Below are 15,869 nucleotides of genomic sequence, written 5' to 3' on the forward strand. Positions count from 1 at the left end.
TGTCTGGCGCATCTTTGATCAGATGTCAGAAGTTTTGGATCCCAACGAGATGATACTTTCTTCATTGCCAAAGTTCCTGCGATAATGAAATGTACTCTCTCCTGGGAAATGCCCACTGAACTAACAATGGCCGGTCATTTGTCAGTCAGGCATCATAATATTGTGGATTCTCTGGTTCATTTGTGTTGTTGACAAGACTTTCAGAATGGGGTAATCTTCAAGGCTCTCCCTGCCATGCTCAACCTCTGATGCCGCCATCTTTATGGTGGCACAGGAAGGGGCAGCCTTCTCTCGTGCTGTACTCCGACCTTCATGGATGGCTTTTGGTGTTAATCCCTTTTTCTGCAAGTACTTTATCACTGCACATTCCTCAAGTGTATCCATTTTCCAAAGGTCACAGACCTTAATTATTTATTGACTTGTCACTTGAAACAATTTGCTCAATTGACTCAAGTGTTTGATGATATGGTGCCTCTATGACATCGTCTCATGTCCACAACAAAAGATTTTACTGTGACATTATTCCTTCTAAAATGAGGTTTAAAATTGATGTCAGCCCTTGTAATTACTTCCTTTTGTCAAAACTTTATTCAAACTTGTGTGGCAGTTACAGGTTTTGTTTAACTGTCAACTAACCAGTAATATACCAGTAGTATATAGTGTATATAATACATAGTGTAGTTAGTATTAGTATTAATATTAGCATTAGTTATTTGTGTCAGTATTAGTATATAGTGTAAATAATAGATACTGTAGTTAGTATTAGCATTAGTATTATTATTATTAATATTAGTATTTAGTATTAGTACTTAATATTAGTATTTAGTATTAGTATTTAGTATTAGTATTTAGTATTAGTTTGCAGTATGGGTTTTAGGGATTTTAATGAAGATTTGATACAATTCCTTTTAACTTAGTTATGCTTGGGTCAGTCACTACCCTATCAGCTCTTTTGTGTCAGCCAGGGCAAATGTTCTGGTTGAGTGGTTGACCCTATTGTTTTCCTTAGGGTCAGCTTTGCATGCTTTTTAACCCTCACTTGCACCTCAGTCACTACACTGACTAGTCACTGACAGACAACAGCAAGTGGGCACATTTTTACAGATTTTGTAAAGTCAAGGTATGTTTCCAATTTAATACTCAATCATATATAAATCTATCTTTTCATAAATAAGATTATATAAATAGGTGTATGTTAAATAAGGTATTTGTTATGATGTGTGAGATTTAGTCAATGTCTGATTCTCCTGGACAGAGTGTTGTTTGACTATGTTTATGAGGCTATTTTCATATATGTGTTAAATGTATTGTAAGTGTGTGGACATTTATGATAGTTTTAGGATGTTTAGTAATTTATTGTGTTTTATGGTAGTGCTGTGTTCAGATCTGTAAATATGTATAAACATTAGCACTGATTTGATAATAATGTCCACACGCGCAAGAGCATTGTGTAAGGAAGCTAGTTTTATTGTACATTTAGAATAACTTCCATATTTATAGGTACTTTGATGTCACTGTAGCCCTGACCATGTAGTCGTGACAGACTAAAGTGTCACCTACACCTAGAGGCCATACTTCTGGTATGTTTACTAATCACCACATGTAAATATATATTATATTATGATGTTTATCTATTGATCACGTTTTACACCACCTAAGAAGTATTTTGATTTGATGTATGCATATACTATATGTATGTATAATGTAATTCTAATGATGTAGCATGTTAGGACGTATACATATCCTCTATAATATGTATAAGGTAATTCTAATGATGTATCATGTCCTCATTTTAATTGTCATAATTTACAAGATTCTTATTGAGTGTTATTGTGCATTTCAGGGTGTGAAAGAAAGGTATACCACTCATCATCTAATAAAACGAATCACACCCGTAGCTGTGTTTTTGACATCATTTATCGATGCACACACATAATTCTGCTACACTTGCTTATTGTGATTACTGATTATTGTCTATTACCTTAAGTTTACCCCAATTATCACACATGTTCCTAATTGCCTCTATTTTATATTGCATTCTGTTCAAATCATGATTAAATATGATAGGTACTAAGTACCTTTTAAAAATGGTGTAGCCTATTATTAAAATTATCCAGAAAATCGCTTTTAAGCCATACCAAAGTATTACAATGTCAGTTTTGCAAATAGAACTCAAATCAGATCGAGAAGGTTTGCCATGGGATTGCCTGTGCAAATGCAAATCCATTTGAATGTTTGAACAGTATTCATGGGCATAATTGATCTGTAAACTGATCATGCTGATTGGATAATGGTGGGCATATAAGCAGATCTATGTGATGCTGAAATATGGTGTGTGGCTCTATTTCAACACACCTGACACATCTTGCAGATGTTTGAACAGTTTAGGTAATGATTGTACAAAATGCTTCTTCCTTGAAGTTTGAGCCATGTGAGTTACAAGTGTTGATTCTCTAGTTATGTCTTTGGCAGGACCATTTTATGTTTTTTTCTGATAGCATTTTATAGTTTTGAAAACAAAATTAAAACATTATTACCTACCCCATCCACCCACCGTTTTCCTAGCGTTACTTACCCGGGGTAGAATAGGTCTTCAGCAACCCATGCTTGCCGTAAAAGGCAACTAGGCTTGTCGTAAGAGGCAACTGACAGGATTGGGTGGTCAGGCTCGCTGACTTGGTTGATGCATGTCCTCATATCCCAATTACGTGGATCGATGCTCATGATGTCAATCACTGGATTGTGGTCCAGACTCGATTATTTACAGACCGCCATCATATAGCTTGAATATTGCTGAGTGCGGCGTTAAACAACAAACAATCAATCAAACAATCAAACCAAGTGTTACTGCAGTTTTCAACGACATCTCCACTGGAAAATAATGCTTGTACTTTTCATGAATGATCCCAGTCATGGTGTCTCTGTGAACTGCTATAAATTGAATTATTCTGATGATGTAAATCAATCTTATGCCCAATAAGAAATGAATAATGCATTTCAGAAAAAAAGAAACTTGCACTGCAAATAAATCTGTCTGTGTTCTGAGATGTTGTATCACTATCAGGTTAGCGTGTTCCTTCCCACACCTTGTCCTGGCTTGTGTCACAGCTGTGAGATCAACAGCAGGAGTGACAAGGCTCTTGTTCATACTGTTGGTGTGCCTGGTGACATTACATTGAAATAACAGCAGACATGTCAAATGATTCACTATGAACACCATGTGCTATGAACACATGATGAATCGGTACAAATTAATGTGTTTTATTTATCATGTTTATTAGGTATTTCTGATTTTAGCCTGTATGTAGTGTCAGCCGTCACCAAATTGCCTATTTGCTGCTGTTTATCATAATTATTTTTAAAGAACAGACAATTCATTGTATTCAGTGATAATAATATTAGTTTTGCCAGAACATTAATGGGGAAAAGATCACTGCAGCCTCAAAACAAATTACAAAGATAGATCATGTTTAACCATGGATAAGTTGGCTGCTATGCCTGTTTTGCTACCATGATAAAGAGTATATTGCTGATAGCAAGCTGTTGCTGTCAGTGTTGACTTAAGCAGTGTTTAAAGGCAGAACGTGTAGCATTGGAAATTGAATTAATTTATCATTTTATTTTGTCTAAAGAAGCAAACGTGTACAAGTGCAGCTTAAGTCACATGTAACCATGGTAACGTGTACATTTAGAATAGACAATGATAGGCATTTTGTGATTTCAGTAGAACATGGATATAACGAACTGCAAGGGACCAGAGAAATCAGTTCCATATATCCGTTCTTCACTGTATACGTTTTTGCTCGGAACCGTCCATCATCTTGGATAAAAAACAATACACTTAATTGCGGCATTGACTTGTATTAGCAATGATCACTTCATAGCATTCAATTGATAACATTCATTTAATAACATTCAATTCATAACATTTTTGGAACATTGTTATCAAATGCATGTAAACATATTTATCATTTTATGATTTAGATACGGGGAGATGTGTAGTAGGTGATTTTGCTCTGGCTTTGAGGGTGTTGATTCACCGCTGATTGCGTACAGCCAATTGTCGGTGACACTTGACACTGAGTGAGATTTCTCAGTTTGCTATACATGTCACTAATTAGTGGTAGATGGGCTTGTTGGTGATCAATTATCAGTTCGCTTTATCCGTTAGTTCGCTGTAGAGAGTTTGTTATATACATAAATTTTATATGATATTATATAGGAGATAAATTGGGAATTTTTTAACAGTTCATTGTATCCGTTTGTTCGCTCTATCCGCGTTTGTTATATTCGTCTTCTCCTGTATATTTTCCCTGTTCTACTGTATATCTGACCATGATGGGACACAGGTGAACCAGTGGCCTACATACTCTAAGCCTATTAAACGTGACGCATTTAGCTGAGCAGACTTACCAGTAGCTCAGAGTTTTGTGTAGGAATCCAAACTGCTCCTTGCTCCAACTGCTATATTTACATCCGTGTAATTTAGAATTACAATTATGGATGCAATTATGAATATGAAACTGTGTCATTCTGCAATAATGATGGTAATGATTAACTATTATACTGATTAGTCGGTGATGCATCAGTGGATTACGATTATTGACTTCTCGATACAAGTATCGATCACTGTCACACACCAAATAAAAAATATTGATTCTTACCTTCAACATTTGCTTGAATAACTGTTTCACCAAACACTAATTATATATGACACTAGTGGTGAAATGTAAATATTGTCATCCACTGCGCCATACTTGACACTACCAACTGTAAATCGTCTGTGTGCAAGGTAGTTGGCCATAATTTAATGAAAAAGATGGCATACGCACCACAGATATGAGCACATGCATGTATCGTGATACGTATCGGATCATGAGCAAGGTATCATGATACGTATCAGATCAAACAGTTGGTGTATCTTCCCAGCCCTAATATTGATACACATAATAAAGTCTGAGGTAGCAGACAGAGTGGATTTTGAAGGACTTGAATCAGATTTGTAGGACTGCCAACACTCGTTGACCAGAGCTTAGTATCCTTTAAATATGGCGAAACCTACATGACTCTTGGGTTTGTTATGTCATTTTGTCCATGTACCATTTCACTGTACCCGCCATGACCAACTGCTAGACCAATCTGTGAGTAATCGTCACCATTTGTTTGCAAGTGCCCAATACTTAGCCTCAAAATAGAACCGACAGTCCATTTTTTCTTGTGTATGTTATAGACTATTTGGAGAAAACATATTCGTGTAGAAGGTGTAAATAATTGCCTTGGAAGTTGTAACTATTATTGGTTCCATCATTGTTTAAACTAAATTTATTCTCTACTTGTCAATCTCTGATGACAAAGTTAACTTGTGTATCATATTAATTGACATTTAGTCTCAGAAATAAAGTTATCTTATTTAAAAACATGGAGCCCAGAACGATCCTTATTTTCACCTGAGGCAATGTAGACATGCCAAATCATTCTAGATTTGAGCTGGACTCCTTTTGTAATTCATTCCCTAGGGTCTGGGAGTCAGGCTACATGTTAATAAGCTCCCATCTCCCATTTTCTTACTGCTCGGGTCTCTTTATACAATGAATACGGTGATATACATCATCTTTCACTAGAAATGTGTAAAATATGCATTTTTAATTTCAGAGAAAAATACTTGATGGAAGTCTTGGATTTGCTGCTGGGGTAAGTATTTATGTGAATATTTTGAAAATGAATTTGAATATTTCCTCAATTGGCCTTAGTAAAACATATCAGATCGTATCCAGAGAGGGTTGGGTGAAGTGGAATTGGTGCAGGACTCTGATATCTCAACATATTGTCAGATTGGATCTGGTCATGTCACGATACATAATGCGACACCTGACATTTTTTCAGTCATTTACAACTATACTCTGGAAGGTAATTTAACGTACCGACGTTTACTACAATATCTGAAAAACTATTGAGCCTACTTCAGTCAAAGTTGGTATGAGATTATTAAACAGTCATACATACATGACATAACTGGATATTACATTTAAAGACAATCGATGCATGAATAAAAAATCTGTCTATTTAGCCATCACTATATTTCATCATCAACCAGACCTGTTCGTCATGGTTGGAACGAGCATTCATTGAAACAGCCACGGGAATCACACACGTTGAGACGCCCTAAGCTAACACCGTATTCATGCGTGCGTGATTCCCGTGCACCCTTTCGAGTTGAGTTGATTGGTTCAACTGTGTCATATGGCCCTGTGACATTAGACAATCATAAAGCAGCTTTCTTGAGCTTTATGGCACTAGTTTCAAACTGGCAACTTTCATTCCAGGCTACACTTTTATATTTTGACAAAGTTCTCGATTCCAAATTTGAAAACTGAACTAGGAAAATTCTGAAATGTCTAATAGATGGCCGAGCTTGTATGGCAATACTCCCCAGGGCTATGAAAAGTCTCTTCCACTTCTAAAGTTTATCCCACTGAGCGAGAGAATCAGAATCAGCCATACAGCCTCTAACTGTCATACAGACTACTCCGCGTTATGCTTTTCGACGTTGCATCGTTAGAAAACACATTCAACTGTCACTTTCCCAATCTGACGTGACCCATAATGGGATGTCTTCAGATCTTTGTTCAGCTTTAGCAGGAACTAAGATCTGATTTGTATGAGATTGTGGTACCGGGTAAGTTAGTTACACCCAGTGTTTGAAATAAGCACATGCCCTTGGGCCTGTGGAGGTAGATCTTGTGTCAGTCCCGTAGTTTTACATTTGTTTCATTTCAAACACTGGTTACACCTCTATCTTAAATCAATCCAAGGGTGTTGTCCATGAATGTTATTGGAAGGTGTCCAGAAGGGAGGTGATCAGAAGGGAGGGGAGACATTTTGTTTTTAGCATGTTTAGCTTGGTTCGCAGTTAGCATTGGTTTTGGTGTCAGCGTCACGTTCCCATACTATTCAGAGCCATAACTTGAAAACCATTCAATAATTTTCAACAAAACTTGGCATATGCATTGCTCATCAGATTACGAGTGCCTTTTTTAATCTTTCTAAATTTTATTTCGTTGCGTTTCCATGGAAACAATTTGGCCTCAAACAATTCAAGGCATCATTTCTGAATCCTAACCCTCAAACTAATGAATATTTTTGCATGAAACTATACATGTGCATCTATTGCATTTTTACATTTTTAATTTTTTAATTTCTTGTTTGTTTCCCACTAAATCTCTACAGCTAATGAATATTTCTGCATGAAACCATTATCTTTCCAGTCTAAAATTTGCTATTATTATTTTTTGGATTTGCAAACACATTTACAGTAACAGCTATTAACTAATGTATAAAAAAAGGAAGGGGAGACATATGTTTTTGAGTAAAAACACATTCTTGTTCATGTTATATATGGGTTTCATCCATGAGTGTTATCCATAGGTGTTATCCATGAGTGCTATCCATGGGTGTTATCCATGAGTGTTATCCATGGGTTTCATCCATGAGCGTTATCCATGAGTGTCATCCATGAGTGTCATCCATGAGTGTTATCCATGGGTATAATCTATGAGTGTTATCCATGGGTATTATCCATGAGTGTTATCCATGGGTTTCATCCATGAGTGTTATCCATGGGTATAATCTATGAGTGTTATCCATGGGTATTATCCATGAGTGTTATCCATGAGTGTCATCCATGAGTGTTATCCATGGGTATAATCTATGAGTGTTATCCATGGGTATTATCCATGAGTGTTATCCATGGGTGTCATCCATGAGTGTTATCCATGGGTTTCATCCATGAGCGTTATCCATGAGTGTCATCCATGAGTGTTATCCATGGGTATAATCTATGAGTGTTATCCATGGGTATTATCCATGAGTCTTATCCATGAGTCTTATCCATTGGTTTCATCCATGGGTGTTATCAGTGTTTTCCATGAGTGTTATCCATAGGTGTTTTCCATGAGTGTTATCCATGAGTGTTATCCATGGGTTTCATCCATGGGTGTTATCCATGAGTGTTATCCATGGGTTTCATACATGGGTGTTATCAGTGTTTTCCATGAGTGTTATCCATAGGTGTTTTCCATGGGTGTTATCCATGAGTGTTATCCATAGGTGTTTTCCATGGGTTTCATCCATGGGTGTTTTCCGTGGTTGTTATCCATGGGTGTTATCGATGTTCACCATAGGTTTCATTCATGTGTGTTATCCATGGGTGTTTTCCATAAGTGTTATGCATGGGTGTTTTCCATTGGTGTTTTCTGTGACTGAGTGTTATTCATGGTTGACCATGTTATCCGTGTGTGTTGCAGGTGATGACAGCAGCATCCTACTGGTCCCTGCTGGCTCCGGCGATAGAGTTTGCTGAACACTCAGGGCTGTATGGGCAGAATGGAGAGTGGGCCTTCATCCCTGTGGCTGTGGGATTTGTTCTTGGGGCCATCTTTGTCTATGCTGCAGACATAGTTTTACCAAATATGGTACGTTCAACTAAACATGCTAAAAACAAAAGAGTTTGAGGACGTTTGGCAAATTTTGTCAAAGAAAATTTTTGAATAATAGAATGACCAGATGCTAAGAGTGACAGTAAGGTAATTTAGCGTTCTCCTCAAGGGTGAGATGGACTTTCTCAATGAGACATGATGCACTATACGCAACATTGCAACACCATCAATCACGGATGGCATCACTCGTCTGAATAGAATAATTTCAGCCTTGGCACGTTGTGGGTGAATAACGCATCCTAGTGGTATAAAGTGAATTACCACCAGGATATGTTTTAACCATTGTTTCACCAAGTTGTTTTCTTTGTAACTACCGGTATGTGCCAGGGTTTGATGAGTGGGATAAGATAAGATTATGCTTCTTTGCCTGTAAGGAAATTCTTACATCTGCGCATCACAAATGTCACAAAAAACATAATAAATAAAGGGGATTCAAGGATTATCCTTGATATTTTTACCTTTGAGAGAAAATCTACCCTAGTCCAAAAGCAGTGAGATTTTTTGGAGTGTGATGAGATTTTGCTAATTTTCAGAGATATTTCTCTTGACACATTGGAAACTGTATTTGATTTTCGGTACTTGTGACTCGAATAATGTTGCAATTAATGTTACAAGATTATATGGATATATCCTCGGATATCCTATTTTTTAACATAAATTTTTCCTCAGCGCATATTTAGAAATATTAGCATTAGTATTAACAAAACATTACATTAGTACTTATGTTTCTGTTGATTGTCTACTTTTGGAGAAATTACACTAATATTTATGTATTTCTGTTCATTGTCAACTTTATTGGTAATTATTCGTGAGGACAATTATAGATCGTTTAGGAGGCATGTTTACCACCATCAGCAGTTCATTTCGTTGGCTATGCAGGAGACAATCTGCAGTTACCAAATTTCGACAATGTGTGTTTATATCGTAACTTAATATATTCAAAATGATGAAATGAAATAGCGACAGTTTGTTGGCATAAAATACATTACTTACATTCCAGTGCATTCGTCAATTTCGCTGTCTTATTTCCTTCTGTCGTGTGTACTGTATCAGAGACTGGGTCTCTGACCGTATCAAATTATATCTTTTCAATATGGACTTTTCAATTAATTAGAAGTGACAGTTCAGTATACGACGACTATTGCTACAGGTTCACCCTTTTGTTTAATTAGCAACAATTAAGTCATTTACTACCCGCAGAAGGCGGCGTGTTTGCCATGTGCAGCAGCCAGAAATGTCACCGGAAGTTGAAAAGACTGTTGAGATTCACGTTGTTTATGAATTACATTTGAAAGATTAAGTCACATTCTTCATGTTTTATGGACAACTATGGAAGCAATTGAATCGTGGTATATTCTAAAAAATTAAAATCCAACTTGCTGTTTGGCCACTAGAAATAGTTCAAAATTCGTAATTCACGCTCAGTGACCATTCTTGTACGAGGGTATGTTTATGAAAACTCAGTGCCATCTTATCTAAAGACTAAGTGAATCTCATCTAAAGTACGATTGTTTGTGATCTGAAATTAGTATATTATTATGGAGAAAGAGTTGCAGGTATATTTATTTAGTTTTTGTTTTGTTGTCATTCCAAAATCAAAATTTGCTCGTGTTTTAGGATTTTCGTGCGCAACCAAAGTGTATTTATTGTAAAAACAAACACTTGTTTTGCCAATCAGGGATAAAGAAATGTTGTACACTCCTCCATTGTCAGTTGATGCAAAGCTCCATGCAGTGATATAGGAATCGGTTTTGCACAGTAAGAGATAGCATGCAGTGTTGCGAGTATGCAAATCACTGTTTCGATTGACAACTTTTGTACTACCGTGTAGGTTTTTTATTGACATTTTTAGGAACGGTAGATAATTTGATTCAAAGCAATAGGATTTCAATTCTTGTAGGTGAAAATGAGAGTGTCAATGTAGATAAAACTATTGAAAGATGTATGTGATATTCAATCGCGCTGATTGAATGTTGATGTGATATCTAAGACAACTGTGCGAGAATATTGCTAAAACACAGCGTAAGTCAATCCCTGGGGATTAAAAGAATACAAAAACACATTTAAAACATAGACATAACATGGGGAACATTAACAACAAGAAAATTAAAAGGGTTTAAGGTAAACAATACAAATGTTGTAGATATTGGGTTAAAATCTTAAAAACACAAGGATTTAATATTTGTTTAAAAGTGATATGCTAACTGTAATGGAAAAGGTGTTGGAGTGTTTAGATTGAACTTTCAAAATGAGATACCTTCATCCAGATGGTGAAATAGAATGACAAGAGTTTAAAAAGTGAGATGGATTGTCTAAAATTCATGGTGCTTAATTCACGTTCTTTTCGTATAAAACTTCCAGGTTCTTGCCTACACATCTGTCTTCCTAATCTTACAATTTTCTTCAGTCTATTCTTGTTTTGCTGTGAGAGGCCACGGTGCCAGTATTGCACAGAGAATGATAAAACAGACTGAATACAACATTATTTTAGAGTCGATGTAAAAAGATCTCAGTTTCCGTAAAAAGTATAGATGAGATTGACACTATCTGTGAATGGTATCTGTGTTTTGAGAAAATGTCAAGTTATTGTCAGTGATGGTTCTGAGGTACTTGTATTCTGACACAAGTTGTTGGGTTTCTCCATTAATGATCACTGGTGTAATGTCAGACTTCTTTTGCCGGAAATCTATAAGTTCTTTTTGTCATATTTTGCTAGACTCTTGTCATAACCAGTAAAGATGGGAATGCAGGCGGTCGCAGTGTATGACCATGCTGATGTTGTGCCGTCAGACATGTTGCTCATGCCCTCAATCACTGGTTTGTCTGGTCTAGAGGAGACTATTTCCAGGCAGGTGGGAGTTTGCGATAACATTGCTGGCTACAGTATTTTATAACATTGTGACATTCATCAGAATTTTGATGACATTGATCTTTTTTCATCTAAGGGAGGTAACCCAAGCGATCTTGCCCATTCTCTGGATGTGGAGACAAAGTTAGAAAAAGATGGGAACTTAAATTATTCACCTCCTCCCGCATTTGACCAAGGTAAGTTTGACATGATGCAACATCAAGGTAAAGAACCATGTACACACGACATGAAGACAGGCCACTCTGTTAGGATATTCCCCAAGTGCTGATTCTGGACAGAATTTCCCCACAACCCCGTGCCGACTAAATTGAGGGTTGGTCAGTTAAAATAGGTGGCTGGTGAACTGTATGTTATCTAACCTTGATGGCTCTGATCAATACTCATGGTACTAACTAATTACTGGTTTGCCTGTCGGAGACTTGATTATCTGAGGGCCAGCCCCAGGGGAATTCTTTGGTAGGGTAGGTCGGTGTCCTCCCAAAATGCCTACATGCCAAAACACCTACAGCTTATAACAACAGTTGAGTGCACACCTAATCCCCTGCCTGTTACCTTTGTCATTTTAATGAAATAACCCAAAGAATATTTACATACATTTTATTTTACTAATCAGTCAGATGATAAACACAATAACTCACTAGCCAAGTTTCAAAAGATGACCAACAGCTTTCAAGTATTGAATGGGTGTTTTAAATCCCCGGGCCAAATTTTCTTTTAAGCAGTGCAAGCGATTCTCTATCTCTCGGTAGACTCGTTTTCTATTCCTGGGGGCGGCACCAAAGTTGATCTGCGAAATCTTGGCCCGATCTGCATGTTCTTACTTCTTGATGACTTCAATGAAGTGGTAGATGTTGGGATGTCGATGGGGTAGTCCACTGTTCAGTCTGCTGTGGAATCCTTCCAGATTGTTGTTTGTTCCCGGACCTATCGTTGAGTGATGGTTCCGCAATGGCAGCCGGAATCATGCTCTGTCGTCAACCCAGTTGACAACCACATAGTCAGTGAATTCAACAGCTCTGGCATGTCATCCATGGCTTCGATCCAGGTGTCTTGAATAACGGCTTGTGGAAGCAGAGGCAGTCCAGCAGCTCTTCCTTCTGTGGCGGTAGAGGGCGCTGCTCGTTGATGGAAAGGCAGGCAGGATACAAGTTTCTTCTGGGTTATAGTTGGCTAGCTCTCCGTTGTACAGTGTGTGCATCTGTGCTGTTTCTTCTCTTGCTCTCTTCCTCAAGTTGCTGACAAAGCGGACATGCTGTATATTCTGGAGAATGGTTGTGTTCTGTCGAATTCCTAAGGATATTACCATCTATGGTCACTTTCCCTTTACATGTGGTTTTCACACGCTTCAAGTGAATACAAGTCTGTCTCTACATTCTTGGTGTGACAATATCAATTAAACAAAACTTGTGCGCTTCCTTTCAGTGAAAAAATAAACTCAACATTCTGGAGACCGGTCATGTTGATATGCAGTCATTTCTTCCCAATGCTTACATTCCACAGCAAACGTACTCTTAATACAATTGCTTGAAATTGGTTTATTTAAATACTTTAGGTACATTTATGCTTCAACCTTCACTCGGTTTTAAACCAATTCTGTATTTCCCGGAACAGTGTTAAGATTAGAAAACCTGCTTGTTCACCAATTCAGTTTTTTTTAAGAAATATAATATGTTTAAAAAAAACAATCTTAGGTTAATTAATATAACCTTTTACTCAGTTACAGTCAATCTTTCCAAATGTTAATCCAGCTTATCTTTACTTGGTTCATCCTTTACTCTCATGGATTCTCTTTGGGACTGTACCATTATAAGAAGGTGAAATCCCTTTGTTGTTTTAAACAAGTGTAGGGGTACTGGGCTGTAGGTGTTTTGGCATGTAGGTGTTTTGGGAGATAACCGGCAGGTCCCCAGCAACCTATTTGTGTAGTAACGGGCGATCAGGTGGTCAGGCTCGGTGACTTGTTCGATAACACCTTCTTGTGCCTTGATAGTGTGGATCCTTGCTCACAAAATCGATCACTGGATTGTCTGGTCCAGATTTGATTATTTACAGGCTACTGTTATATAGCTGGAATATTGCTGAGAGTGGTGATAAGTAACAAACAATCTAATTGAGAGGGCACACTGATATTGCTGGAATATTGCTGACTGCAGCGTACAGCAACATTCAGTACCTCTGATGTATGACATTTAGGGCATTTACTGTTGCATCAGCATTGTTTCAGCCATACACATGATATACTGATGTTGTTTTATGAAAGGGTAGAGAATATTATATTTTGTGCGTTTCATTTTTGTTTGTATACTCATAATTCTCATTGATAAAACAAAAGTAGTAAAATATATCTCCCCCTACCCCATCCGTTAAAAATGGCAGATCCGTAAGCATGGAATCATTGAAGATGAAGGCTTGAACTAAAATTCACAGGTTTGCCTGAACCAGGCCTGATAAAACATAGCAGGTTCCCACGGCAAATCTGATTTGACTACTATATGATATGACACTTTGAAAGTCTGTCTTCAGATTGTCTCCCTTTGCCCTACCAGGATCCAGTTGTTGTTGGTAGGAATTACAGATTTACAATGATTTTGTCCTTATCTTATCAGCACCATTACATTGTCACTGCAAAGCTGTTTTTTATAACTACCATATGAAAGTCTGTTCCCTGCAGATTATCTCCCTTAGCCCTGTAAGGATCCACTGGTTGTTGGTTTGAATCACAGATTCTCAATGATTATGATCCTTGTCCTATCAGCACCATTCCCATTCTCTTTGGTTTCACCAAAGTAGTAAGTGTCTGTGACCTGCATCAATTTAAGAATCCCAGTGGCTTTAAAACCAACTGTCTCACTCCGTCTTCAATGTTCCTGGCTTCAGGTTACGATGATAACTTCTCCAAGTCCCCAGCTGGCACAAGACAAAGGCGACCAGTGCCGACCAACAGTTATTACCAGGCTGCTTCTAACCATGAGTCTATAGATTTGTCTGTCTCCGAGAAGCACCTCACAGAATCCAGGAATACCAGCTGGAGAAGAATACTCTTGTTAATAGTCGCCATTACAGTTCATAATATACCAGGTAAGGGCTGGTGACCATTAACACAGAACCATAATATACCAGGTAAGGGCTGATGACCGTTAACACAGACTCTTGTTTCATTAACTTCCGGGGGCACGGGTGGCCCAGTCGTCTAAGGCACCACGATTCGCTGTGCAGAGTTGCATCCCTTTGGCACGCCAGAAACCTATGGTTGTGGGATTGAATCCCGGTTTGCCCCGATTATGTTTCTAGGTTTGTCAGCACCATACCCGTGCTCGTGGGTTTCACCGAAGTGGTAAACGTCTTAGACCTGCATCACTTCGGGCTTTCCTCCCACATTAAGCTCACACGCCGTGATATGACTGGAATACTGTTAAAAGCGGCATTAAAACCCAACTGTTCACTCACTCACTAGTTAACTTCCAGAAAGTAACTATTGGTTCTTCAGAGGGGGAAATGGTTGGACAGCGATATATGATCAAGGACGGGTTACTTTTACTGTATATTTTGGTAATTGGTTGGGATTCTGGATAGGAATATAGGTGCTCAACATCCTATATTTGTAAAAGGCGACTAAATGGATCAGGTGGTCAGACTCAGTGACTTGGTTGATTGCTTGCCATCATATATCCCTTTTGCATGGATCGATGCTTGTGATGTCAATCACTAGATTGTCTGGTCCAGATTCGATTATCTATTCAACATCATATAGCTGCAGTATTTCTAAGTGTGGTGTTAAAACACAAAACCAAAGCAATACTTTTGTACTTAATTCCATAGCTACCTTGCCATTAAATGGCATGGAAAATATTGTGCCATAATAAACTCTCTGCTATTAAAGTTATGAAGCATGCACATATGATCAATGTTCTTTTTAATTTAAATTTAATTTAATGCCCCGTACATCTACCATTGTCTACTTAAAAATTTTACCGGTGAAGACCCGGGTTAGAATAGCTCTTCAGCAACTTCGGCGTTAAAGGCGACTATGCTTGTCGGAAGAGGCGACTAACGGGATCAGGTGGTCAGGCTCATTGACTTGGTTGGTGCATGTCATCGATCCCAATTTCGTTAATAGATGCTCATGATATCAATCACTGGGTTGTCTGGTCCAGACTCGATTATTTTACAGACTGCCATCATATAGCTGCAGTATTGCTGAGTGGGCGTTCTAAAACAAACACTCAAGAAATTACTTTTCTGAGTGCGGCATCAAACAACAAACAAACTTTTAAAAAAAGGAAGAAAAATAATAATCAATTTTCATGTCCTTGACTAATGTTTTATAAATATTTTGGCATTCGCACATCTTAAAAAACCCTGCATAATCACATTTTGTTATGTGTATATAGTCTATACATTTATTAATCGTAATTTGTTTAAACATTTAATCATTGTAATCTGTTGGTACATTCAATCATTGTGATCTGTTAGAACATTCAATCATTGTAATCTGTTAATACTTT

The 15,869-nt window shown here is 37.6% G+C and overlaps 1 protein-coding gene and 1 pseudogene across 1 annotated transcript in view; one reads left to right on the forward strand and one right to left on the reverse strand.

Moving 5' to 3' along the window:
* Positions 1-15,869, forward strand: part of LOC139468809 (zinc transporter ZIP11-like) — a 59,443-nt gene that overhangs the window by 3,781 nt on the left and 39,793 nt on the right. Inside the window, exons 2-5 of the mRNA XM_071250950.1 lie at positions 5,653-5,691; positions 8,304-8,471; positions 11,441-11,540; positions 14,242-14,442. Coding sequence (XP_071107051.1) covers positions 5,653-5,691; positions 8,304-8,471; positions 11,441-11,540; positions 14,242-14,442 — 508 coding nt within the window. The remainder of the gene's footprint in view (positions 1-5,652; positions 5,692-8,303; positions 8,472-11,440; positions 11,541-14,241; positions 14,443-15,869) is intronic.
* LOC139468877 (uncharacterized) lies at positions 12,002-12,822 on the reverse strand (annotated as a pseudogene).

The sequence above is a fragment of the Haliotis cracherodii genome, unplaced genomic scaffold (genome assembly GCF_022045235.1).
Source record: "Haliotis cracherodii isolate W230 unplaced genomic scaffold, xgHalCrac1.p SCAF_2, whole genome shotgun sequence".
Taxonomy (NCBI): Eukaryota; Metazoa; Mollusca; class Gastropoda; order Lepetellida; family Haliotidae; genus Haliotis; species Haliotis cracherodii.